This window comes from Trichechus manatus, unplaced genomic scaffold (assembly GCF_000243295.1).
Source record: "Trichechus manatus latirostris isolate Lorelei unplaced genomic scaffold, TriManLat1.0 scaffold00080, whole genome shotgun sequence".
NCBI lineage: Eukaryota > Metazoa > Chordata > Mammalia > Sirenia > Trichechidae > Trichechus > Trichechus manatus.
This window is the reverse complement of record NW_004444016.1, coordinates 8719540-8747347: the sequence shown is the minus strand read 5'-3', so window position 1 is coordinate 8747347 and position 27808 is coordinate 8719540. Positions and strand designations below refer to the sequence as shown.

Below are 27808 nucleotides of genomic sequence, written 5' to 3'. Positions count from 1 at the left end.
GCAATTGGTTTGATTTGGGTTTTTGTTTGTTTGTTTGTTTATTCGTTGGCTTTGTGGGAAAAGAAGTCACATTATTTTGGGTTGAAGAATAAATGAGAGCTGTGGAACTAAGAGAGAAGAGACTGTTGTATTTTCTAAAAGCTGTAAAGTAAAGGAAAGAAGATAGTAAATAGAGAGGAACATTGGGTCAGGAAGGGATTTTTTTTAAGATAGGAGAAACTTGATTATGTATAAATGCTGAAAGACAAGGTTTAATAATTAGTGCCACCTCTTCTGTTGAAACAAGAGGAAACGATGAGTACATGAATATAGTTTCTGATAAACTTACAGAAGTCCTGGCACAGTTAGTTGTCTTCTAGGTGATTCCAAAATAGTCCTTACCCAAGCCTTTTCTAGCCTGGCTCCTATTGAGGCTCCCAAGTGCTGGTAAGTTGTAGATGCCATGAGAGAAAGCTGAGCAAGTAGTTTGACTGGTGGCTTCAATTTTTCTCAGTGAAGAAGAAGAGTAAGGTCTTCTCATAACAATTGGGGAAGTGGAGGAACAGTTGGGAGAATGGAGATATTTTGGAGGAGCTGCTGAGAGGGGATGGAAAGAATGGACTAGGGACACACAGACAGATTGCTAGGCAGTGCCGAGGTCCCAGGTCTCATTGGTACCACTACCAATTCGTAGACTCTGATCTGCAGAGTTTTCACTAGCAGTGCTTATTAGCTTAGGTGTAAGAGCAGAGAAATGAGATGGCTGGATTAACCAGAGACTGGAAGGAGTAGGAAACAGGAGAATTGGGAGTAACAGTAGAGACTGAGTAAAATGACAGACTGTGGGGTCTCCATTAAATAGAGAAGGCAGAGTGGAACTGATACATTCAGAGAAAATGGAGTTATCAGGAGACCAAGAGACTCCTGATGAGGTTGAAGAGTCAATTTAAAAGATTAGGAAGTGAGAGAGCTAGAAGGATAGGAAGTGTTTGTTAGGGAATGGGATATGTCATTTTAAGAATCACAGCAGTTCAAGGCAATGGCAGCTTTGAGGATGGAGTCGTGGAAGTGGGGAACTAAAACAGAATGGGGGGAAGTCTTTGATGTATATTGACAGAAGGATCAGAGACCTCCTGTGTGAGCAAAAGCACAGAATTATGGTGTTTTTGGAGTGTGGTGCATGGAACAGTGTTGCTGGTGTGTGACATAAATGTAGGGATTAATGAATAAGAAAGCTGAGAGGTGGGACCCTTAAACATAGGACTCAGGAACTTGAGTTTTAATTATATAGGCAGTAAGGAACTATCTGAGGTTTCTGAGAGTGACTTTAAGAGAGCCCTCTTAGGAAGATTATCCAGCATAGGTTTGTAGAATGGGTTGAGAGGGGAAGAATAAGAAGAAAGTGTCTTTATATCTCCTCTTCTGGCAGCAATCTTTTTGGGTTCCTTCCGAATGCCCTATCAAGAGATCAAGACTGTCATCCTGGAGGTGAATGAGGCCGTTCTGACTGAGTCTATGATTCAGGTAAGGAGCAAGGTCGTCTGCTGGAGCTGGCTCTTCTGTATAGCTGTACACTAACCTCATCTCCTCTCTGCTTAGATGAGGAGGGTGCTCTAACGCTGTTGACTTAGAGAATACTAGCTTTGGAGAAGTTTCCATCTCTCCTGATGGTTAGTTATTTCTGGTATATTTTCAGAAGTCCTGCCATCTCACTAGTGTCTCTAATCCACCCCCCTCCAACACATGTTTTTTTCTTAATAGTCCTTGGGCAGATTATGGGACTGATAGGAGAGTAAAAGAGTCAAGTTAAAGCTTGAGTTGTCAGCTCATCCCCTTCAAACTGAGAACAGTCCCTTCTCCCTTTCAGAACCTCATTAAGCAGATGCCAGAGCCAGAACAGTTAAAAATGCTTTCTGAACTGAAGGATGAATATGATGACCTGGCTGAGTCAGAGCAGTTTGGCGTGGTGGTAAGTGAGGCCTGTGACCATAGCCTCTTCTCTGCCCCCACCCCATGGACAGCAGCCTGGGCACTTGCTTCTTGCCTCATGTCTAATTTGAACCTATCTTTTTCTCACCTCCCTACTCTGGAACTGTGATCCTCCATAGAAGGTTCAAACCTGTATATTTTTCTTTCTTTTCTCTCTCTTTTGGCTGTAATGGAACTTCTTTTTCCTTCTAGATGGGCACTGTGCCCCGGCTGCGGCCTCGCCTAAATGCCATCCTCTTCAAGCTACAATTCATTGAGCAAGTGGAGAATATCAAGCCAGAGATTGTTTCTGTGACTGCTGCATGTGAGGAGTTACGCAAAAGCAAGAACTTCTCTAGCCTCCTGGAGATTACCTTGCTTGTTGGAAACTATATGAATGCTGGCTCCAGGAATGCTGGTGCCTTTGGCTTCGATATCAGCTTCCTCTGTAAGGTGAGCCGGGGGTTAGACCAGGACAACAGAGTGACAAACTGCTGTTGGCCTAAGGTGATCTTAGGCATGTCAGGACTAACAATTTTTCTCTCACCCTAAGCTTCGAGACACCAAGTCCGCAGATCAGAAGATGACATTGTTGCACTTCTTAGCTGAGTTGTGTGAGAATGACTATCCTGATGTCCTCAAGTTTCCGGATGAACTTGCCCATGTGGAGAAGGCCAGCCGAGGTGGGGCAGGTTGGGGTGAAGCTAGAAGATGGTTCCAGGCTCCTAAAGTCTCCTCATGGAGAGGGAGATAAGACACAATCTAGATTTTAGATCAGTTTCAATTCAGACTATTTTAAGTGGGAATCAGAGAGGGGTTAGGCATAGTGTCTAAGCCACAAGGGAGTATAAGGCAGAAGAGAGGTCTGCAGGTGTAGAAATGGGAAACACTGATTTCTCCAGTACTAAAGAACAGCTGAAAGAAAGGCAGATGTTTTTAGTCTAGGTTAACACTCATTTTCTTATTCAGAAAATACAGGTTGGCTCAACAAAAATCAGACCTTACTATCCTGAAACTAAGGCAAAAAAAAAAAATGGAAGCAGGCTTCTGCCTTTATATTTTCTGTGTATGTCTCCTTCCTCCCAAACCCTGTTCTCTAAAATAAATGAGACCAAGATCCCAGGGGACTTCATATTCTTATCAGATTAAATGAAGCCTTTGTTCTGTTCTTAGTACTGTATACCTTGAAGAGACTGGAAGTTCAGCCATCAAGTAATTTGTAGTTTCACTGAAAAGATGAAAACTTAAATGTGTGAAACAGCTAGAGGAGAGCACATAAGAGAGCGGAAATAAGTACCAGAATGTGTGTATATAGCCCCAGCTGTGACCTGAAGGGTGGAAACAAAGGGGTCTTGAGGCTGGGATGAGTAAACTCTTACTGTTTTTGTGTTTTCTTTAGTTTCTGCTGAGAACTTGCAAAAGAACCTAGATCAGATGAAGAAACAAATTTCTGATGTGGAACGTGATGTTCAGAATTTCCCAGCTGCCACAGATGAGAAAGACAAGTTTGTTGAAAAAATGACTATATCCTTTCTCAGAATGAGGGAACTGCATCCTAGAGGGGAAAGAAAACTTCTTATGGTGGCAGGGTAGGGTGGGGGAGGGGGTAGGGAGAGGTGGTTGGCAGGACAGATCTAATGACTATAATTTTTCCCTTTTAAAAGGTTTTTTTTTTCCTTCATTAAATACATAGTTCTTGAAAGCATTCTCATTGTTGGACCAGGGAAAGCAAACCATGCATATAAACCTGCCTAATGCCCCCACCCTGTGCCGCGTCTCCACTACACACATTCGCGTACTCCTTTCTCCTTCCCCTTCCCAAAGACTTCTTTCTGATTTCATTGTATTGCTTTTTTCACATATGGTTAGCCATCTCTCAATAGCAGTATATACAGAACAGCCTCTATTAATTACCATCTCCTATTTCGTAAGTGTATCATAGTTGATGGTTTACCATTTGTCTGTTTTGGATATTTGGATTTCTTCTGTTTTTTGCTATTATAAGCAGTGCTATATTAAACATCCTTGTGCATGCCAACATGGATCTATCTGAGTATTTCTCTGGTCTTGGTCCTTTACTCCTTGGCTGCACAGCTTTGTGAAGGATGCACAGGAACAGTATAACAAGCTGCGAATGATGCATTCTAACATGGAGACCCTCTATAAGGAGCTGGGCGAGTACTTCCTCTTTGACCCCAAGAAAGTGTCTGTGGAAGAATTCTTCATGGACCTGCACAACTTTAAGAATATGTTTTTGGTGAGCAAGGGTACCTGGTGACTAAATCTTTTGTGGATATTTCTCACTCTCCACTGGGCTCATGTTGGTGAGTGTGGGTATGTGTGGGTGTACACATTCCCATGTGTTCATTTTTCCCCCCACAGCAAGCAGTCAAGGAGAACCAGAAGCGGCGGGAGACAGAGGAAAAGATGCGGCGAGCAAAACTAGCCAAGGAGAAGGCAGAGAAGGAGCGGCTGGAGAAGCAGCAGAAGAGAGAGCAACTCATAGACATGAATGCAGGTAAGTAGTGAAGAAGAGCAGATGGATTGAGGCAGGAACATTTGGAAGGCTTCTCTGTCTAGAATTTAGAGACCAGAGAGAATAGCTCGTGTCTGAGCTCAACTCCTGGCAAGTAATTTTTGGCAGCCTTCTAATATCCTGATGCTGGACTTTAACCCCAAATCAGTTACATGCATACTCTTAAATTTCCATGCTAAAATCTTTTTTTCTCTCTTTTGCTGGTTCTTGTATTGTGTCTCATCTCCCCAGTGAGTTTAGTATTGCTGTAACATGTGCTCTCTCCTTCTGCCTGTCTAAAGGTTCCTCTGGCCTGTTCTCATACCCTCTGCTAAAGCTTTCATTCTTTTCCCCAAAATGTTTTCCTGGCCCCTCTCTCATTTTTTAATGGTGAATTGCCCGCCCTTTCTGCTTAGTTCACTAAGTACTGTGTCTCCAGTACCTTAGTACAGTTGTCACACCTGTAAGAGTGTAAATGGATTGAACTTCTGGAGGGGAGGGACTGGAGCTGGCCACCCTCTTTCTCCAGCAGAATCTCTTATTTCACTACCAGAAGCATGCCTTTGTTGAAGCATATGGTCTCAATTACTGGCCCTCTGTTTCCTGTCTCAGCTTCTTTCCTGCTGCTGATTCCCTATCCCCTCCCCCCCCTTCTCTCTCTGGGCAGCGGAAATACAGCATATATGGCTTACAGCACTGAGCTGATGCCACCCTTCCCTGAACCTGAGGGGCCGTGAGCTTTCTGCAAGTGAAGGGATTTTCAGGGCTGCCAGGTCTGGCAAGAATCACAGCACTCTGCTGAGCACAAAAGGCAAGGGCTGCTCTAGCACCTCTTGCTTCCAAGACCTTTTCTTTGGCAATTTCTGTGGTGCTCCCATAGACCAGGATCTTGAGCCTTAAGGAAGCTGCCTGCATTTCTTTCTTTTCTGTATACTTTTCTGGGAAGCAATTACCCTGCCCTTACCCAGCCACAAACTTTGTTCTAGTAATGCTGTAAAGCTCACACCAAGTATCTTTCACTGTCCCTCATACCCTAGGCCTCCAGGGTTTACCCCAGGTACTGTCTAGGATGCAGTGGGAAAAGGTGAAATCCAGCTGACATGTGGGATGAGGGCTGCACCCAGTCAACAGGTGGCGTACTGGACCTTGCCCTGTCCCCAGTCCCCAGGGCAAGCAAATGAGGTTAGAATGTAGGTCAGTTGCACTGGTGATGTTCAGCCAGCAGGTGGCACCAGGAGCAGTGAGCCCCCGCCTTAAAGCTGGCAGCCAGCGGGCTCCTAGGGATTTCACAGTTTTAGATTTCACCACCCTGAGCTGTTGCCATGGAAACCGAGCCTGGCTGGAGCAAGAATTCTACATTAACTCTTTGTATTCTATCCAGGATGCTCCTCTTACATGTATAGCTGGTTTCAGGAAGATGTAGCCACTGGAGGCAGCACTTAAGTGAAATGCACTTGTTATCAATGGTCTCTCATCTTTCCTCAGCCCTGCTCTGAAACCCGAACAAGGCTCTCCATTATGTAAACTGGAGTGAAATATTTTACCATAAAGAGGCAGTAGTAGTTGCTTATTAGTTTCATAATCCCATTTTCTTTACTTAGGTTGGTCTTAGAGTTGGGTAATTCTGCAATTCTGTGTGCTAGTCCTGATTGGGGTGGAGAGAGGGGGTCACTGGACCCTGCAGGAAAATATCCCAAGGTTTGCATTGACAGTAGGCTATGAAATCCATTGTTTCAATCATTTCTAAACAGACATAAGTAAACATGGGCCTCTGAGACTTGAGGTTGAGCCCTCTTTGCCTGGTCTTAGCTGCCAGTCACTACAGGTAAGGAGAAGCCTAGCTGCCAGTCACTACGGGTGAGGGGAAGCCAAGCAATAGCCATGCATTCTTTGGGGAGCTTGATGCTTTCTGGGCTGCTCAGGCTGAAGAGTTTACATCTCCATCTTTGTTCATGACAGAGGGCGATGAGACAGGTGTGATGGACAGTCTTCTAGAAGCCCTGCAGTCAGGCGCAGCATTCCGTCGGAAGAGAGGACCTCGTCAGGGTAAGTAGTCACTGGAGCCCAGCTAAATGCTAAAGGAGGTGAAGCTCGTCTGCTCCTGGTCCTGCTAGTTTTGGGCTAAAGAACAGCAAACGCTGCCCTAAGGATTTAGAATCTTCTACCACAATAGTGTTCTGCATCTAGAGTGGATTATCTGCTCCTGTTCCTCCCATGTTAGAAAGTATCTACTGACTAGGAGAACTAGAGCTTGAGAGACTTACAGCAAACCAGTTACATTGATTTCTCCCTGTTCTTAAGAAACCTGGAGCAAGGGGCCATGCTGCAGGACACAAGGTGTGGGTGTTTATTGATGTACATAAATGAATCTAAATACAAAACTGTACCCTAGATGTAGGAGGTACAAAGAAAATGTAGGTCAGAGTCTTACTCTCAAGTTCACAAGCAGAAAAGATATAGAGAGAGACCTAATAATAGAAAGTATAAAATCCTATAGAGAAGGCTAAGCACCATTATCCCCAGATGTCAGAATGTAGAGGAACATCTCAGTTGGAGGATTGTGCTGTCTGAAAACCACCTTTTCTCAGGAGCTGTTAGCCTCCACTGTCTTCGCCTTCTCCCACTTCCTCCCCTGCAACGTCCTCTCCTGATCTTTGGAAGATTTAAACGGATTACCTTGAGCCAGAGCTTGTAACGAGAATTATGGGGACAGGAGGACAAATGATCCAGGCATTAGTATAGGGCAGGATCAATGGATAAATTTCCTTTAAGGAAAATGTGTAGTGACCAAGAGGCTGGTCCAAAAGAAAGAACAGCCAAGGCTACCCTCAGATGGGGTTCACCGGCACCATTGTGTCTGGCGAAGGCCCTTTGGGGCTAGTAATGATGGCTTCTTTCCTAGGTTGAAGTGTGGGAGTTACAGAAAAGTACCATTAAGCCCTGGGGTTTCTTGCTTTACTTAAGTTAAAGCTATGTTCCTATTCTCTGGTTGGTTAACTCTCTAGACCTGTTTGATAAGAGGTTATTTTAAAGAGAAAGAGTTTTGCAGCTTACTTTGACACAGTGGTAAGACCGAGATAGTACCTGTCACAGCCTGAAAAGGGGACCTTAGGATCAAGCTAACCCACATAAACTCAGGATCTTGGCCCAAAAGTTGCAGATCACTATGAGTTTCATCTATAATGTATCTGTATTCATACTCTGAATACCCAGAGGGAAATTCCCTTCTGAGTCCTCTTCTGTATAACTTTAGAACTTTCCCTAAACAGAAGACTCCCTAGTCACAATTCTTGTCCATTTTCTGGCATTCTTTCAGTACAGGATCTCTAGAAGGGAGAAGAGGTAAGTATGATGGGCTGAGAACTTTCTGGGATAAACAGTTTGGTCTTACAGATAGATATTTGGGTAGAAAGTATAACTAGTATTTCTTTTGTGTTCAGTCTTCAAAGGTTCTTGAGACATTGTTTCCTACCCACCATATAAGGCAGTGTGGCCTTACATTAAGCATTTCTAGCCAATTGAAAGTATGTTGCATCTCACTGTTTTCCACAACCCACTCAGCTCAGACTTTTTGTTGGGGAATTCCCTTTTAAGCCTCTTCCTGTGGTACTAGAATCCCAGATGCTTCCTGTACACAGGCAGCCAGACATCAGTGGCTTCCCTCTGCTGGGAAGGCCCCATTCTCCCCTTCTTCCAGGACTTGCAGGCAGAGGAAACAGGGATTTTGTTGGAACCTAACCTTTCAGCAGAGAACCAAAATTAGTCAAACTGCTGTCTCCCAGTGCAAGAGGGAATAGGAGGAGGCTTACAATAGGAGATTGTTGTTGTTGTTAGGTGCCGTCAAGTCAGTTCCAGCTCATCGCAACCCCATGTACAACAGAATGAAACACTGCCATCCTCACAATCATTGCTAGGTTTGAGCCCATTGTTGTAGCCAATGTGTCAGTCCATCTCATTGAGGGTCTTCCTCTTTTTTGCTGGTCTTCTACTTTACCAACCATGATGTCCTTCTCCAGGGACTGATCCCTCCTGATAGCATGTCCAAAGTATGTGAGACATAATAGGAGATATTGAAGTGAAAAGAAGGTGAAAATGAGAACTATGCATTTTTTAAATTGGCTCCAACCTGTAACTTTATCTTTTTGGACTCTGGGTTCACTAAACACACCTGAACATATCTGGAGACTGTCTTGGGGGTGACATTTCTAGTTACTCAGGTAAGCTCTTTAGACCTTGGGGCATTCACATTATGTAAAGCAGAGAGCCCTGGTGGTGCAGTGGTTAAACGTTTGGCTGCTAACCAAAAGGTTGGCAGTTCGAATCCACCAGCCGCTCCTTGGAAACGCTGTGGGACAGTTCTACTCTGTCCTACAGGGTCGCTAGGAGTTGGAAGTGACTTGACGGCAACAGTGAAGTTCAGTGAGCGTAGGATTAGGTAGGGATCAAAAGACCCAAATTCAAGTCTAGCTCTGGTGCTGTCTGTTAACCTTAGGCAAGTCAGTGTTCCTGAGACTCAATTTCCTCATGTATAAAATGAGAGAGTTGGTCTAGAGTGGTCTCTAGGGTCCATTCCAGCTCTAACAGGTTTTTGTGTTTGTTTTTGTTTTGCTTGTTTGGTATGGTAATAACAGGATTAAGAGGTAAAGAAAACAAAATGGCTGAACCCAGAAAGCCCATTCTCAAAATATAAAGGTTGAAGTGGCTGTGGGTTTCTATGGTGACTACTAGACTTAGCTGTTCCACCCGTTGCCTGGCTGTCTCTGACTGTCCCTCCTGGCTGGTTGCTTTAAGCACTCCCAGCATATCTGCCTCACAGACCCCCTCATTCCCAAAGAGGCAGCTGTCCCTTTTCAAAGCACCAGCATTTTCCCTAGAATTTAAAGGAATGCTTAAAAAAAAAAAAAAAGAAAAAAAAACTTCTGGTCTCTGGAGACTTGAGGGAGTGACCAGTATACAAAGATCCATTGAGGAGTTGGAAGAGGAGGGTTACTATCAGGGCTGGTTCATTAAAACCAACATGTAAACTGCTATGATCTCCAGGGTGTGGGAGAATAATGGTTTGAGTGTCAAGGGGAAGAATCCATGTGATTGTATTACAGCTAGTATTTCAGGCTGATGATTGAGTCAGCTTGTGGTTTTAATGACTCAACTTTATCTCCATGTCTGAATTGTGGTCTCTTGTATACAGGCCATCTGCTCACTGGGATAAAAGTTAAGGGAAGAAAGAAATTCATCCCTCTCTGCCTTTCCTTCTCTCTACCCCTTCCCAGCTTACCTGTAAACTCCACCAACACTAATATGACTTAGATGTGGGAAAGACTTTAAAGACATCTAGTGATTAGCATAAGCATCTTCATCCTGTTGCCATCAAGTTGATTCTGACTCATAGCGACCCTGTAGGACAGAGTAGAACTGCCCCATTCGGTTTCCAAGTCTGAAGTTTTTACAGAAGCAGACTGCCACATCTTTCTCCTGCTGTGAGAAGCTGGTAGGTTAGAACCACCAACCTTTTGGTTAGCAGCCAAGCGGTTAACCACTGCACCTCCTGGCCTCTTCAAAACAAAACAAAACAACAAAACAAACCCATTGTCATCAAGTCGATTCCAATTCATAGCAACCCTACAGGACAGAGTAGAACTGCCCCATAGGGTTTCCAAGGAGGGGCTGATGGATTTGAACTGCTGACTTTTTGGTTAGCAGCCTAGCTCTTTAACCACTGCACCACCAGGGCTCCAAAGGTAAAAGGAATTAAGACCCAGATAGGATAATTGACTCGTCCAGGTCTACATAGCTGGTTACTGATGGAACCAAAACTGTAGCCCACTTTGGTGAATCCAGGTCCAGGGCTATTTCCACTAAACTTATATGATTGGACAGGAGATGACAGTGACCTCTCTATATGGGCCAGATATTTTTTCACACCTTCGGGGAAAGAGAGTCCTGGACATAATGCAGTTGCCTCAGGGAGGCTTTCTGATGACCGCTTGTCTAGAGAAGGTTGATAACAATGTTTCCTATACCATCACATCCTCCTCCTACCCCACCCCACCCCACCCTTTTTGTTAAAATAGGACAGGAATTCTAATTAGGAGAGTCTTAGCCAATAAAGAGTTTTTAGGATGGTAATGATTGCCCCATCTGTCCTAGTTTCCTGTTCCCTAAGGAAGCTTATTAACAAGAGCACTTCCTCTTTAGTAGTAGTTCCTATCCTGTGTTTTATTAAAGTACTTTTCCAAATCATTAACCTTTTTCTAAATCAGCTGTAGTGGTACTGTATGGTTGATTTTGCTGGTGTTTTTAATCCTAGTCCACCCCTAACTTCCAAGAATCTGTCCTCAGAGGGCTTTGATCAGTGTCTCAAGATTGTTTCCTTTTCCCCAAGGTTTTGTGAGTTAATAATCCTCCATGATCCCATATAGTCAAAATATTTCTCTGGTTCTGTGGCTCCTTTTCAATAGTCTTAACAAGTACCCAAGTTAGGGAAAGGAGGGGAGAGGTCATTTTTTTCTTGATTAGCAAGCTTCTGAGCATAACTGTGGCAGTGGAGGTAGAGTAGTAGCCAGGATTCTTAGATTCTGTTGATTCTGTTGCCAGTTCCAACAAGAACTTTCTTACCTCCTACCCTAGACCATATCATATTCATCTCTAGTATACCTACTCTTTGGGCTTAAAAGGGAAGTTTTGGTCTTCTCCCCAACTATCACCCACTCCTGCTTTTTAGAAAATCTGTAATGCATCAGAATCTTCTTGAGTCTAGAAAATCTAGAAGCACTGCTTGATTGGGTACAATGGTATCTTAGTTTAGAGAGCTTCTTCAGAGAAAAACAGCTTAAGACAGGCCACACTTGAACTCTGACATGTTCTGTGTTGCACAGCACAAGTGTCCCTTAAAGATCCAGTGTGCTTTTTCCCAGGATCTGGAGCCAGCGGAAACCCTGGTGGCATATGGTTAAGTGCTATGGCTGCTAACCAAAAGGTTGGCAGTTCGAAACCACCAGGCACTCCTTGGAAACTCTATGGGACAGTTCTACTCTGTCCTATAGGGTCACTATGAGTCGGAATCAATTCAACAGCAACGGGTTTGGTTTTTTGGTTTTGGAGCCAGTAGTTATTTCACACACATATGTACCCCCAGAGTCACACACAGACACACGTAAATAGTTGCAGTATTTTCTCAACTGCTGGAGACTGAATTCAAAGGAACAGTAAGGTGATATCAAGCCACTGCTGTTCTGGCCATGAGAAGCAGGGTCCTAGAAAAGAGAGGAAACTAAGTGGGTCTGAGGAAGATTTAGCAGGGGAAGAGAGACTAGGAAAAACATAATATATGTAGATGTCACCCCAAGTGGGCTCCTTTTTTTTGCCTGTCAGTCACTGAGACAATACAATAAAACCTGCAAAAGCTGAAATGTATGTAAGGCAGAAACCTGTCAGAAGGAAAACACAAATATTTTTCACTAAAACAAGTGATAGAAAAGTGGTAAGACTGCACCATGTCAAAGGCGGACAACTTGTGAGGCCTGGAAAGACAAGACAGTTCTGGCTCATATGGGTTTCACTGTATTATGTATTCATAATCCCAGGAGTAGTTTCTGTGAAATTCCCAGAGTCTAGGTCACATACCTTAGATCTATAACCAGATAAGTCCTTGTGATTATCAGTCAGGGTCTTCACTATTCTTTCTCCTCTTGTTAGATAATCTCTTGTGTCCCTGGGAGGAGGAGGAGGAGGAGGATACCTAGAAATTGGTAACCTGTGGGTATGCTGTGTGCTCCCTGCCTGACCTGTGTGTAGCCTCTGCTGGTGTGAAAGCAGACACTGCAGGGAGGCTGACAGCCATGTGGAGACTTGGGCTCTCTGATATCATTTGGCTCTGCTTTACCCAAAGCTTATGGCTGGTCCAGAGAAGGCAAGGGATCTGTGGGCCCTTTGTTCACTGGCTCCTCTGGACCTCTTCTTCCTTCTTGCTCATGTCCCACAGCTACTCCAGTCCTGCAGTGCTTGTTTAGGAGTGCTAGGCTTCTTTGGGAGCCCTGGTGGTGAGGTGGTTAAGAGCTGGGCTGCTAATCAAAAGGCTGGCAGTTTAAATCCACCAGCCACTCCTTGGAAACCCTATGGGGCAGTTCTATTCTGTTTTGTTAGGGTTGCTATGAGTTGTAATCGACTCCACGGCAACGGGTTCAGGTTTTTGTGTTTTTTTGTAGGCTTCTTTGAGGGTGACTTGGGTGGCCCGAGTGGTTAACCACTCGACTACTAACTGAAAGGTTGGTGGTTTGAACTCACCCAGAGGCACCTTAGAAGACATGCCTGTCGATCTGCTTCTGAAAGGTCACAGCCTGGAAAACCCTATGGAGCAGTTGTCCTCTGCACACATGGGGTCGCGATGAATCGCCAGCTAACAACAGACTTCTTTGATCTGTTCCTGCTTCTTTAAGGCACTGCTTTCCCCACTCCAGCTTTCATGTCCCCAGGCAGCTTTTTTTTTTTAGTTGAGATATAATTCTCATACCCGAAATTCACCCTTTTTAAAATGTACAATTAAGTGTTTTTTAGTATATTCACAAAGTTGTATAACCATTTTCACTATCTAATTCCAAAACATTTGTATTACCTCAAAAAGAAACCCCATACCTATTTAGCAGTCACTCACCATCCTCTGCTTCCTCCAGCCCCTGGCAGCCACTAATCTACTTTCTGTCTCTATGGATTTGCCTGTTCTGGACATTTCATACAAATGGAATCATTACCATATGTAGTCTTTTGTTCTGGCTTCTTTCACCCCAGGGAGTTCTGTGTGTACACATAGTCTCTCTGTGCTGCTTCTAGGCCATGGAAAGAGGCAGACAGCATGAGATGGGCATAGTCTCAAGGAGCCATCTTCCTATTGAGGATACCAGGACCATAAGTCTGGATTCCGTAAATGAATATGAGAGTCTTAAGAATGGATCCCAGCAGTTAGAGCAGTAACTAATGGATGGATTGGTTCTTCTCTTCTATTTGGGATGAGAACTGGACCTTCACAATGCCTTAGGCGATTGGGCTGAGATTTCTTTGTAGAGGCCTCCTCTGGCTATCCTTGATCCTAGCTCTGCCTTCCCTGACATACTTTTCATTACCCTCCATACACTATACATTTCTACCACATTTGTATTGCAGCTGCTACCCTTGAAGAGATGGGAAAGAGCTAGGCATGTGGGCATCTGGGGTGGGGGAGCAGGTGGAGCACCTAAGAGTGTGATATGCATGTGATGTCAGAGCTCGGCTTGCTCCTCTTTGCAGGAGTCCTCCCAGCAGTCTGAGTCCCCCCAGAAGGCCTTCCTCTGCTAGGGACAACCCTTCCTGGAACTGACTGGAAGTGTTTGGCTTAGGAGCTTCCTGGGAACTGCCAAGAAAGCAAACATAATACTGTGTACTAAGCTTTAGCCTATTTAATTCAGCAACCCTGTGATGACAAAACCGAGGCCCTGAGTACTTCATCTCTCTCTAAGTCACATAGCTAACGCTTGAACCCAGCTCTGTCTGTCTAGCTGTATTCAAATCTTCGTATTATTTTCACAGAGGGAAACAAGGGCAAGACTTATTCTCCTGCCTCCACAACACTCTTCCATTCTCTGCCATCCAAGGGCATATTCCACATGTTCTTGGATCTCCTTCAAAGTCAGGGCCTCTGAACTGGACAGGACAGGAATGTTTGCATGGCTTCTGGCTACATATCTACTGTAGAGTTCGAAAGGGATTAGAAACGAGGCCTTCTATGGACGAGATCTCTTATGTCTTCTCTTGCAGCCAACAGGAAGGCTGGGTGTGCAGTCACGTCTCTGCTAGCCTTGGAGCTGACCAAGGACGATGCCATGACTGCTGTTCCTGCCAAGATACCCAAGAACAGTGAGGGAGTCTCCACAATCCTGGAGGAAACCAAGGAGTTGGTTGGCCGTGCAAGCTAAGCTGCGTCCTGTGGCCACAGCCGCTCCTCAGCAGAAGCCCAGACTGTCTTGCCCTGCAGCATGTGCCTAAAGGGTCAAGGGGACATTGCTCTGGGGTGGCCACTCTAACCACCCTGACCCTGTCTTTCTCTCTGGCCTGCTGCTCTCTGTACATCACATACAGCTTCAGCTGCCCTGAGGCCAGGAGAAAAAGGCAGTGTGGGGGAGGCTTGAGTCCAACCCAGCCAGCCCTGGGTGTCGTATTACCAAAGCAGGGTCTGTGTTTGCTGCCTTAACCCTAACTGTCTCTGTTACTCTGAGGCCTTACCTCAGACAAGGCCCAGCCTGCTTCCTCAGCCCCTGACTTTCCAGTGGGCTTTTCCTAGGTCAGTTTTGCCGGATTTGTGCTTTTCTTTTGCGGTTTCTCTGACCCTAAGAACAGCGTGGGGCTTGTGAACCTTTGGGCTATGTCCCTATTTTAATTGCTGTCACCTCTGCTCTTTCTCTTCCCTCTCCTGGTTGTTATTTATTACTAGTAGTGTGGCATTGGGAGCTACTTCTAAGGAAGGCAGAGCAAATCTCACCCTTATCCCCACCTTCCTGGGAAAGGCCTCCCAAAACAAGAAAGGATTTGGACCACTTTTCCTGTTCAGTTGTGGCCAGAGCCTGTAGGCAGGCAGGCAGGGCCCAGAGACAGTGTGAGACCCACTCCCAGCCTGCTACCTTGCTTTTGCTTTATGCCCTGCCTCGACCCTCTGCACCAGCCCCTGGGCTACTGAGCCGAGACTCTTCCCCACTCTCTGCCTAGCACTTTGGTGTGTTTCATCTGGAGTGTGGCTGTATTGTGACCATCCTAACACCTCACCCTCTGTATCTCCAAGGAAATGGGAGGTGGAGCCTCCTGGCTGAGAAATTGTTTTGCAAATGGATCTATTTTTATATGAGATTTTTTTTTTTTTTTTTTTAAGGAAACTATCTCTTCTCTCCCCCTCTCCTCTCCATAATGTAAGAGGCTTTGATGGCAGGTTCCAGAGTTTCTGGGGTTTCTCGCCACAGGCCTCAGTCCTGAACAAGGCCCTGGGTCTCCACTTTAGCCCTCAAGCCTTCCAGACTCTTAAGGCCAAGGCAGACTCTCTCTCCCAGCATCAGTTCTGGCGCAGGAGGAACCTCTTCTCTGGTTGAGCTGGGCCAGGCCTAGGAGTAGCGTGAGCTCTAAGACCACAGGGCTTTTATAAATTTAATATATTTATGAAGCCAAATGTGCAAATGCTAACTGGACACTCTGGGGAAGTGGGCACAGGGAGTGCCCCCGCACATTGTACTCCCACTCCTGTCTGAACAGTGGGCAGGCCCAACTGTCCAGTGGCCCCAGCCACAGGAAGCACAGATTTTCTGGCTCAGGGTGACACTTTTGCTCTCCTTGTGTCCTTTTCAGCTTCCCACTCCCAGATAGGTGAGAGAAAATGGCACTCTTAGGGCTTGGCCCAGAATTGTAGTTGTTAGAGCAAAGGGAAGCCTAGGAGCCTTAAGGGTGACTACAGGGAGGTCTTGGGGCCAGGAAAAAGGGTTCTGGTTGCTAGGCCACTCCAACATGCTTGAGCCTGTGTATGAATGGGCTGCAGCAGCTCCTTGGAGCTATTCCCGGGAAGACTGTGGTACAGGGGGCCTGTTGGTCCCCTCTTTCTCCCTTCTTGCTGACACCTGGGGCTTCGACCCTTTCTTTTTTAATCTACTTTTGCTAAGATGCATTTAATAATAATAAAAAAGGGACAAAATGCAAACCTATTTCCCGCGCCTCTTGGGCTTCTGGGATGTCATCACCTCCAGTTTGTTGGGTTTGTTTCCAACTGTTAATAAAGCATTGAAACAGTACCGCCTACAGCCTTCTTTGTGAATTTCTGAGCTACTTTCTTTTCAGTCTGGCCCAGGTTCCTCTACTCTTTCCCTCACTCTTGGTTGACCTGACAAATCATTGTCAAAAAATTTTAAGGTGCCCATCATGTGCCAGACACTATGCTTGGGCACAGGGCTACAGAGATAATTAATACACGGTGGCTTCTGCCCCACCAGAGCGCACCATAGGGCTTTTGACCTCCAAAAAGGAGTCGGAGCCCAGGTCAGCTCCCTTGTCCATCCACATTGCTGCCTCTTGGCTTGGAGCCCTTTTCTTGAACTCAGTTCTAACTCCTCACTTCCCCATTCCCCAGATGTCACAGTTTCCTGGCAGTATCAGTGCCTCTTTGGCTGAGAGAAGCATCTGTCTCCCATTCTCCCATCCCCACCATTCATTTAGCAGCCACAGACCACATTCCTGACTAGAGGGGCTTACGCTGGAGCGGAAACCTGAGCCTGCTCAGCAGAGGTCAGAAGACGGAGGTCATACTCCAGATGATTTATGCTGCTCAGAGCTGTACTTGTCTGAGCATGTTGTGATCTGCACAAAGAAACCTTAAAAGCAGTGAGCACCCCCGGACACCCCTTTAGCTCAGTGGTGAAGGCACTTCCGAGGTTCACCAGCCAGGGATTGGACAGCCCCATAAGACAAAATGGGACTAATGAGGCACAGAAGTCCAGGGACAAGGACTAGAAGGCAGGAGGGGACAGAAAAGCTGGTGATAGGGAACCCAAGGTTGAGTAAGGACAGTGTTGACATGTCATGGGGTTACCAATTGTCATAGGGCAATATCTGTACTAACTGAGAAACTATTCTGTAAACCATCTAAAGTACAAAACAAAAAAATTATGTGAGATCAGATTGACAACAGCAACTCAAAAGGTTTGATGGGAAGCATAGGGGACAGTGAGTTGAAGACAATGGTGATGGAATAATTTGGAAAAGGATAGTGAGAATAGCAGCACAACTGGAAGAACGTAATGGATGTCACTGAACTGTACATGTAGAAATTTTTGAAATGGTGTATCTTGGCTATGTATATTTTCACCAAAAAAAAAAAAAAGGTCCTCCAAGGTCGAGAAGATACAGAGTGTTGACATGTCGTGGGGTTGTTAACCAATGTCATGAAACGATATGTGTACTGACTGTTGTCTAATGAGAAACTATTCTGTAAACCTTCACCTAAAGTACAATTAAAAAAAAACATAAAATGAAACAAAGCCATATTTTCAAAATTCAAAAAAAACGAAAACCCAGTGAGCCGGCCCAGGATAGACAGGGAGGGACGTGGAGAAGACCACAAATCCATCTGGGCAGGCACTGGAGCTAGAGATAAAAGCCTTTTAAATAGCCCTGCCTGGAGCCTAGGCAGGTGCCTCCCCAGTATGGCCGGAGATGTAGGGGCCACACGATTCTGGCTCAGAGCTTTATGGGCACACATACCAATTAGGGGACCAACAGCAGCTGCTTATGCGCTCTGCCAGTCTGCAGCCTTGCCAGGAATAGAACCCAGGCACCCCGGCACCCCACCCCTCTGCAGCCCGACTCAGAAACCCCTGCTTTGATCTCGGCAACTGCGCGCCACCCTCCTTCCCACGCAAGAAACTCGCCCCGGATGTTTAATTGGAAGGCTTGGTTTCCATGACAACAGAGAGCAGGGAGGAGCGGTGACTGAGCTCTGAGGCTTGCTGCGCAGAATAAGCCCAGAGACAGCCGCCTCCCGCCCTGTGATCGGGCGTCCTCTCGCCGACCCCCTGGTGACCCACGTATTTCTTTCCACCCCTCCCATCTTCCTTCCCCCTCCTTATTGTCCGCAGCTTCTCCCAGGCTGTAGTAACCTCGGAATCCCACTGTGCTTCGAGGAGGCAGGTGGAGGCGGCAGGGAGATGGGAGAGCCCAAGGGTGAATGGAAAAGCACCAAAGAGAGGAAGGGGAGAGGGTCCTGTGTCTGTGGGCAATCTGATTTCCTGCACGCCCTTTCAGTCTCCTTGACCCCTGCAAGAAAAGAATGGATCTTCCAACTTCCTTGTCTTCGCTGCGGTGAAGTGAGCGAGAAGGCGAATTTCAGATGGGAAAACTGAGGCCCAAGCTACAGAGAATCCCGCAGTATTCCCAAAACTCCTAGGCAGCGGAGACGGGAAGGGGACGGGAAGGGGACCGGCAAAGGAGAGAGAGTTCACCCTCCTCCTGCGAAGCCCGCAAAGGAGCTCCGGGGAGGTAATTTTAGCCGGGAAGGGGCGGGAACTAGGGCAACCCTCCGCCAGTACCAGTGCTGTTTCCCGGCGCCAGCTCGCCCCGGCCCGCGCCAGGATCGCCTCTTCTGCCTGGAGACTGGCCCCTTAGAACCATGACCGAGACAGCCGCAAGCATGCAACTGCACACTCAATTACACAGTGACACGCCGTACTCAAAAATCCCCACCCCCACAACGGACCCGCAAACCGATTCCACACAATAGTATACAGATTCAATCGCACACTGTAACATATGCATAACAATATTGCAAGCTTTCACAGCCACGTCTGACAGTCATATAGAGAACTCACAGGCACATACTGCAACACACCTACACAATTCAGAAACAGATCTAGACACGCAATGACACAAAACCAAGTCGCAAACACAATCATCACCTTGGTCCCCTCCCTTGCATCACACACCTTTTAGCTCATCACTTCATCCACATATATACCAGGAGCCTCCATATCTCTACACAGAAACGTTCGACCTTTCAGAAGAAACCATTTTATTATTTTTTTAAAGGAAAAAAAGCCATATAAATATTAGAGTATAAAACTTGGCGGGAGACAAAGGAAGGAGGTGGGGTGGGGAGCTACGTGACTATGCGAAGAAAGCGCTTATAGAAGGAGTCAGTACAGGGGAGGGGGTCGCCGCAGCGCGTGGACACAGCACAAAACACAGCACAGGCTGCGGTAGGCAGGTTCAAGGACAGACGGCTGCGCAGGGCCGGCCGCCCGCTGCCCGCTCGCCATCACGTAAGAAGCACACCGCACTACACTGTTGGCTATTCTACACCAGCCGGAAGAGGAAGGGGGCTCTACACTATTGTAAAGGCTAGGGTGGGGTTCTCTAGCAGCCCCGCTGGATGAACAGGACCCAGAAGGGGGAGGGCAGAAGAAGGTCTATACACAAGGAGGCACTGGGGGCTTTAACCAGGCTCTGGCCACTTGGGGGTGGACTGGGGGCCTGGACAGGGGCCTTCACAGAGAAGAAATGGCACCTGGCAAGGTGAGGAACCCTGGGGAGTGCAGGGGCACTGTGGAGAAGTCCCAACTCTGGGCTGAGATTTTCTGTTCACTTGCTCCTTGTCTCCCCAACCCAGAGACCAAGAATGACCTAACTGGACCCCCTCCCTGCTGGGGCACCACTGGACCCTTCCACCAGCGGCACCTCTGGAGTACCCAGCACCCACAGAGGCCCCTCACCTCTCCAGGGGACCTGGTCCTGCACTCATTCAGAACTTTCTTGGACTGTAATGCCAGTTTAACTCCATTGGTCCTGGTAGCTCAACCCAAAGTTTGCTGCCTGGGGTGAGCCCTATTTGTGGGAGTGGGGTTCCAGCATGGTGCTTGGTTTATGGTGGAATCTGGGGACCTGGTCAGTGCCCTGGGGATATACACAGTCTCCTGTAGGACCTTGTTAACTGATGGGTCAAGCTTTGTCCATTCCTCCCCCTCTCCCCCATCCACATACACACCCTTTCCTTCTTCATCTTACTACCCCATACTGTCTTGGAACATGCAATGGAGTCTCTTGTTTGGAGAAGGGGTGGGGAGGTCACAGCATGCAGTGGGAACACCAAACAATGAAAAACAAAAGACTGGTCCCCAGGGAGTTGGGAAGAGGCTTAGTAGCAAAATGCCCTCCCTAAATCCAGCACACATCGGTACCATGCGGATGGTGACCATGTCCCCGAAAACTTGAGCTTGGTCTCAGGCTCTAGAAGGAGGTGAAGAACTGGCACCAAACCATGCTTTGGGGGAAGTTTGAGAGTTGGAGAGGCCAAGAGGTCAAAATGCCCTTCCAGCTCTTCAGAACTATGAGCCTTTTTAGGTCACCTGGTACCTCAGTAACTCAACCATCTTACTCAAGAGAGGAGCTGTTGAAGAAGTAGGGTGGAGTGGGGTAGGGAGGAGGGAAGCAGGGGATGTATGGACTGATTGAATTTGGAAGATGGAGGAGTTCAGCTGTAACTAAAGGGGGTGTGATAAATGGTTCTAGGTTTCTACACTAACCCCACCACCCCCTTGGGCACAGCGACTGATTAGATAGGAGTTCTCAGCCGAACTCCCTTTGCATATTCAACCCCCTGGGGGCAGAGAGGGGGATGTTGACTGGGCACTTATTTCTATTTCCCAAGGGGAGCATGGCCTTGGCCCCTACCAGCATCGTGGGGGTAGCCCTGAAATTCTGAGGCCTGGGTACAGGTAGGGAGAGGCTGGACGGGTGGGGAGGGAGGCTGCCCTGTGGCTCCAGGCCTGGCCTCCACATTACTTCTTCTCCTTTTTGCCCGACTTCTTCTTGTTGCCATTGCCACCTGCCGGAGCCTTGCCATCCCGCTTGCCAGCTGCGTTGGTCAGTGTGGCATTGCTGCCAGGGATGTAGACATTCTGGCGGTAGTCGGGCACGTGCTGCAGAGTGAACTGGGGCCCATATCGGGCACTCAAGCCCATGGTGCCGGCGCCCCCTCCCAGGGTGGAGCTCCCATCAGCAGCTTCTGCAGAGACAAAGGAAGATTAGGGCTAAACTTAGGGTCCTCAACAGTTAGAAATGTAGTTAATGAATGCTTACAAAGTATCCTGGACTCTGTACATACTGAGCACTCGGAATACAGTGGTCATCATAGCAGTCTGTATCCACAAAGTGATGAGGGTAGATGAGGGTAGAGGTTAAGAACCTCTGGAGCTTCTCACCTAGGTTTGGTTCCTAACCTCTTTTACTTATTAACTATGTGATCCTGGGTAAGTCTACCTAACCTTCCCATGCCCCCTCAGTTTTCTGATTTGTGAAATGGAGATAATAGTATCTACTTCTGGTTTTGGTGAGGGTTAGATCATTTGTGTAAAACACCTAGAATAATGTCTGGTTCATGGTAAGTGCTCAGAACATGCTAGCTACTATTTTTCTGAGGGCTGAGACAAAACAAAACAAAACCTGTTGCCGTCGAGTTGACTCCTACTCATACCGACACTGGCTCTCAAATCCTTTCCCCAGCCCTTCTCAAGGGACTTCTCTTGGGAGGCTCTCTGGCTTCCACACTCGACTATGGACTGCTGGAGAGCAGAGACCATGTCTTACACATGTTCCCATCATTCTCCAACCAGTGGCTGGAACAGAGTAGGTATACAGTAGTTCTTTACTAAATAGGAGAGGGTGCTCTTTCAGATATTCATTTTATAACAGCAAGTGACTGCCCACTGTGTGCCCAAGCACTCCACTAGATTTTTTTACATGCGTGATCGCCTTTAAACTCAACACAACAACTCAACCAGGTATATAGTATTAGTTCCTCTTTACAGATAAGGGAACCAAGGCTCAGAGAAGGCAAAAGACTTGCCCAAGGCCATACCAGCCAGTATGTGTTAGAGTGGGTTTCAGGGTTAAGTGTATCTAAGTGTATGCTGTACCACCATTAGCTTGGACCTTATGACTCTGAGGATCAAGGAGTTGGAGAGAAGATACAAATGAGCCATGTTCTATAAGGCTGAGAGGACGATGATCCCAGGGACCAGATATCTTAGGTGCAATGTAGACATAGGCTCAGAGTGTTAGAGCCAGATGACATCAGAGAGAGCCTTCAGCCCAACTTCCCACTGAAACTAGGGTCAAATTCTAGCCCTAGCCCAGCAAGGCCTGGGAGCCAGATGGAAATGCAGATACTCAGAATCTGCATTTGAACAAGATCCTCAGGTGAGTTGAACGCACCTTAAAGGTTGAGAAGCACTTAAGTACCTGCCTCCTAAAGTTTTTGTGAGCATTAAATGGGATAATGTTTCAGCCAGTGCCCAGGCACTTGGCAAGCACTCAATAAATATTAGCTGTTGTTATTATTATTATTACCATTACCATACAGCATGTCACTATCGCTATCCTACACACTCCTTGACTGAGTCAAAAACAACAAAAAGCTCATTGCCACAGGTGGCTTCCAACTCATAGTGACCCTATAGGACAGAGTAGAACTGCCTCATAGGGTTTTCAAGAAACAGCTGGTAGATTTGAACCGCCGACCTTTTGGTTAGCAGCCATAACTCTGAGTCAAGGGGGAGAAAAACAGAAGTTTTGACTCCTGTCAGAGTTCACATGGGCTCACTGCTGGAGGCCCTGAAATCCTCTGGCGGTGAGAGGGTTAAAGCCCGGGGCAAAGCCAGCCCAGCTCCAGCCCTGCTGGGAGACGAGCTCCCCTCCTCCAACTTCCTCTACACGCCACCCCCGCCCCCGACCCTGGGAGCGGGCAGAGAGGGTGACTAAAGCCGGAGAGGCTGAGTAATCCTGGGACACTAACCAGGGATTGAGAAACAGAGACAGGAAATATTTTGAAAGAACGGCCTGAAAGGGGTCAGGTATAAGAGAAGGGGAGAAGAGAGATGAGCCTCGGTCCTCTGCCTCCACACTCCGGCTCTCAGGTTTCTACAGCCTCGGTTTCAAGCCCCAAATTCTTAGATGAGGGCCTTTGGCAGGGCGGGCAGGGAGAAGGGTTAGGTGGGAAGGAGCAGCTGCCCATTTCCTTCTCTCGTTCCCCAGGCTGGTCCCCTCCCCAGCCCTTCCGTTCCGCTGACATTCCTCCATTTTCCCTAATTAGCTCCAGGAGGGAGCCGGTCCTGGCTGCCCCGCCCCCTCCCCTCCTGTCAGCCTCTCCCGGCCCGGGAATGGAGCGGGGAGGGGGCCCAGATCCTCCTTCAAAGAGCCAGGATGCCAGAGTGATTTAGGGGCTAGCGAGGAGGCCTCGGAGGCGCCAGAAAGTGAGAGAGAAATGCGCGCGCACACAAGCAGAAGAGAACGAGGAGGAAATGATGGAGAAATGGGAGAAGGGAGGCAGAAAAAGAAAGGGAAGGGCTTGACCCATTAACTACAAGTCAGGCCCACGCCCACCCACATCCTACATAAACCCAGGGTCTCTGAGAAGTGCTCCCTCCCCCCAAAAAAAACCCACTGCCATGAGTTGATTCCAACTCCACTCATAGTGACTCTATAGGACAGAGTAGAACTGCCCCATAGAGTTTCCAAGGAGTACCTGGTGAATTTGCCACTGCAGCCTCAGCTCTTAACCACTAGCCACCAGGGTTTCTGAGAAGTGCCCCAAGTGGGTGAAAATGACAAAGTCAGCCCCTGCCCACCTCCACCCCAACCGCAGGGCCTGGACTTGGGTGGAGCCAGTGAGGGTGGGCTGGACCAGAAGGGAGAGAAGATGTGGACATCCAGAGGGTAACAGAAAGAGTTCTGTCTGGTTAGCTCTGCCACTAATGAGCTGTGTGACCTTGGCCAAAGTCCTGCATCACTCAGGCCTCAATCTGAGGAGGGGTAGTTGGATTGCCAGCTTTGACCATCTGTAGAATAACTTCTATATGGCCCCTCTCTCTACTCCCACAAGACCCACAATGGGCAGGGACCAGGATCTCCCCTTAGTCCAAGGAGAAACAGGCTTAGAAGGGCAGCAGGGAAGAACCTTCTTTCTCTCCTTGCTATCCCCTCTCCTTTTGCCAGTCTGAAAGGGGCTGCGTGGAAATTTCACTTTTATTGTTTATAGGCCTAGCTTGCTGGGTACTGTGGTATTGTTAATGGCCTAGCTTGCATAGTTCACTTTTGCACGCTCCTATAATTTTGATTTGTTTTCCTCCTATCCCCTCCCTCTTGCTTTCCCATGACTTTGAAGTTTAACTAAGTTTCTCTTTGAGAGGTAGAAAGACCTTGGAGGGTAGAGTAACTCATCTGCCACGTGATAATAACGGGGCAAGATGACCTTCAAGGATTGCCAGGTGCAGAATGTAACTACCGGGAAAAAAAAACTATAATCTGGTCCATATAAAAACTTTCAGCCAGTCTCCAAGGGGGGGGAGACAGGTCTTTTGGAGGAGCTCATTTCCCTCTGTCTCCTGTATATCGATATACAATAAAACACTCTTGCTGCTCACCTCACCCATCTCAGTATCAGCTTCTGCAGCAGGCAGCTCAGACCTGCCATTGTGGTAACAAGTCTCTGGTGGCATAGTAGTTAAGTGCTACAGCTGCTAACCAAAAGGTCGGCTGTTTGAATCCATCAGGCGCTCCTTGGAAACTCTGTGGGGCAGTTCTACCCTGTCCTATAGGGTGTATGAGTTGGAATCAACTCGCAATGGGTTTTGTTTCGTTTTTTTTTTTACTCTCAGGGAAACTCAGCTTCCAACTCTGTAACCTCCCTACAACCCCACCCACTCTTCCTTTTCCACCCCAGGCCTGGCTCTGAGGCAGCAACTCCAAAGCAGCCCAGGGAGGCCAGGTCAAGCTAGACTATCTCCAGCTGAGTTACAAACCTTAGCCTCCTCCAGCACAAGCACACCTCCCCAACATGTTTATTTAAAAAGCCTTCTGAGTGTCTGAGGCTCTTACTTACTCTCCGTCTTATTCCCCCTCAACAGCTCCACAGGCCTGGCTGGTCTGGAGTCCAGGAATCTCAAAGGTTCCAGGGCCAGGAAGTGGGTGTGAAAGTGAGAGTAGGAGCCTGACCCTGCCTCCTCCATCCCCAAGGTCCATTCCCCAGGGCCTAGGCTTAGCTCCAGGGGTTAGGCTCTGTGTGGGCCAGAGGGATGGGGCCCTGACAGGGGAGTGAGCCTGCACTGACCCTGGCTCCCAGGGGACCTTCTGGGAGGCTTTTGAGCCATAAATACTGATTCTGTTTCTGTTTTTAAAATCTGGATTTAGGCTAAAAAGTCTGCTTCCTGGCCTTAGGGTTCAAGGCCACAACAGCTAAATATACCTGACTGTGTTTACTTCCCTTGAAAGCCTGACTTGGCATCTCCCCAGACCCAGCAACTTCTCCCATACCTAGTTCTGGCCTCTGTGAAATTACAGCCTGCCAGACTGGCCACCCCTGTACCTCTTCCTTCCTCTACCCCCTCACCAACCACAGGCCTGGCCCCACTCAGCCTCAGAGATTAGGGGTAGGGTTGCCAGATTAGCGAATAAAAATACAGGGCACCCAGTGAAAATTGAATTTCAGGTAAACAATGAATACTTTTTAGCATAGTATGTTCTGTGCAACATTTGGGACCTACTTATACTATAGGGTCGCTATGAGTCAGAATTGACTCGATGGCAATGGGTTTATACTAAAATATTATTTGTTGTTTATCTGAAATTCAAATTTAACTGGACACTCTGTATTTTATCTGGCAACCCTAATCTGGGAGAATAATCCAGGGCTTTAAAAGAAGTTCAGCCTCTATACCTATTTGGCTAAAAGGGAAACTGACACTGGATCTAAAGCCAGACATGGTGAACTTAGTAGAAAGGGCTTGAGCTTGGAAGTCAGTCTGGGTTAGAACTGGGGCTCTGCAGTTAGATCATCACAGGCAGGCCCTGGGCAAATGAATTCTCAAGTCTCTCATCTGTCAAATGTAAATAATCACCTTATGAGGCTCATGAAGTTTGTCTAGCCTATGCCCAGGACAACACACAGTAGTGATGATGGTGATTATTGTTATGATTTTACCTGGTTCTCTACCTATCAGCCCTCCAGATGTATTGGAGGCTCTCAGTTCAGTACATATGGCCAATGCCAGCTTCCACATAAGCCTCTTATCCTCTACCAGCCTCCATATGAGCCCTGGATTTGCTGCTTCAGAAGCTAGTCCTTATTAATAAGCATTATTCTAATTCTGCCTCTCACTCCTATAAATCAATAAAAATAATAATTAATCAATTATAGCCATCATATATTGTGCCCCTGCTCTCTGCTAACCCTGTGTGGACACCTTAGATTTGACTCTCGTGACAATACAATGAGGTCTGTTATTATTGTGCCCATTACACAGTAGGTGAAACTGAGACTCACAGCAGCTTAGTGACTTGCCTAAGGACTCACAGCTAAGTGGTAGCATGCCTCTAAAACCTGTGCTCTTAATTACTGGTGATATTATTCTACTTCTCCTGCTCAGGACCCTAGTGACTACACAGGGACAACAACCATTTGCTGAATTTCTCTGTTAGACTTGTGGGTAAACCAAAATCCTACTCTGGGCAGCAAAAATGAGAAGGTGGGTGGGGGTGGGGTCTCAAATACCATGTTCTTTGTGCTGGGAATATCCACCAGGCATTGCACTAAGTGCTTTATGGTACCATCTCATTTAATCCTCACAACAACCTTTTGAGATCACTGTCCTCATTTCTTGCCTGAGGAAACTGAGATTTAGAGAGATTAAGTAAATTGATCAACGTCACAAGCATAGTAACTGGCAGAGCTAGGACCTGACCTGTACTGTCCGCTCCAGAGCTAGGCTCGTAACCACTACTCCCCACCTCTCCTCAATGAATTTCTCCTTGTTCACTGCCCTCTGGCCATCCCAGGGCTCCCCAGTCCCTCTGCTGTTCCATCACCTGGCTTTAAGCCCTGGAATCATGGGCCTCTGGGCCAGCTGAAAGATCCAAGACACAACACAGGTTGATGTCCAGTCTCAGGGCATGGTGGCTGCAGGATGCATCGCATAGCCCCAGATCTCCTAGCCTCCTACACCACCACACATATTGGCACAACTCACCACTGGCGGAGGCCAAGATCATGGCTTGAAGCATCTCTGTGTCAAACTGGTTGTTGGGCCAGGTGCCGGTTTCATCGCCATTTTGGGAGCTGGGGAGAGAGAGGATGGTGAACACAGTCCCACAGACTGGCCCAGCTCACACCCCTCCTGTTCCCTCCCAGGACTCCCAAATCTAGTACTCCAACCCCACCCCACTGCCAAGACCTGCTCCCTTTCAGCAAAGTCGGAGGTGGCTTATACAATCATTTAGAAGCCAGATCCCCAGAAGACGGTCCCCAAGACCAGTTCTCAGCTGGTTCGGATGCATTTACCATGGTTTCTTGCAGGGACAGAGCAGGCATAAATGGCAGCCCGCCCTCCATGAGAGCAGCGAGGGAGATCAGACCCTCTCCCAAGGCCAGTGAGGGTGGGAAACAGGAGATACTGTCCCAGAGCTAGAGAAAGGCATGGGAGGCCCCAAGAGACCCTGGAGATTTCTAAAACTCAAATGTGATCACTTCAATAGCTTCCTAAGCCCTCAGGATAAAACCCATGGGCCTTAAGAACCTACCCCTCTTGGTCTGGGGACCATGCTTTCAGAGGATATCTAGGTCAATTGGCATAACAAAGCTTATTAAGAAAATGTTCTGCATCCTACTTTGGTGAGTGACATCTGGGGTCTTAAAAGCTAGTGAGCGGCCATCTAAGATGCATCAATTGGTCCCAACTACCGGAGTAAAGGAGAATGAAGAACACCAAAGACACAAGGAAAGTATTAGCCCAAGAGACAGAAAGG

The 27808-nt window shown here is 47.3% G+C and overlaps 2 protein-coding genes across 9 annotated transcripts in view; one reads left to right on the top strand and one right to left on the bottom strand.

The window, feature by feature from the left end:
* Positions 1-16971, top strand: part of DIAPH1 (diaphanous related formin 1) — a 116563-nt gene extending 99592 nt beyond the window's left edge. Inside the window, exons 19-27 of one of the 2 annotated variants that reach the window (XM_023735633.1) lie at positions 1409-1503; positions 1847-1948; positions 2161-2400; positions 2501-2630; positions 3347-3471; positions 4040-4204; positions 4330-4465; positions 6422-6508; positions 14249-16971. In XM_023735633.1, coding sequence (XP_023591401.1) covers positions 1409-1503; positions 1847-1948; positions 2161-2400; positions 2501-2630; positions 3347-3471; positions 4040-4204; positions 4330-4465; positions 6422-6508; positions 14249-14406 — 1238 coding nt within the window. In that variant the 3' untranslated portion in view covers positions 14407-16971. The remainder of the gene's footprint in view (positions 1-1408; positions 1504-1846; positions 1949-2160; positions 2401-2500; positions 2631-3346; positions 3472-4039; positions 4205-4329; positions 4466-6421; positions 6509-14248) is intronic. The other variant, XM_023735634.1, reaches the window with a different exon arrangement.
* Positions 16972-18104: 1133 nt separating this feature from the next.
* Positions 18105-27808, bottom strand: part of LOC101354188 (protocadherin gamma-C4) — a 168077-nt gene continuing 158373 nt past the window's right edge. For 6 of the 7 annotated variants that reach the window (XM_004381117.2, XM_004381115.2, XM_023735625.1 and 3 more), the window contains exons 3-4: positions 27034-27122; positions 18105-21017 (exon numbers count right to left, since the gene is read on the bottom strand). In XM_004381117.2, coding sequence (XP_004381174.1) covers positions 20791-21017; positions 27034-27122 — 316 coding nt within the window. In that variant the 3' untranslated portion in view covers positions 18105-20790. The remainder of the gene's footprint in view (positions 21018-27033; positions 27123-27808) is intronic. The other variant, XM_004381113.2, reaches the window with a different exon arrangement.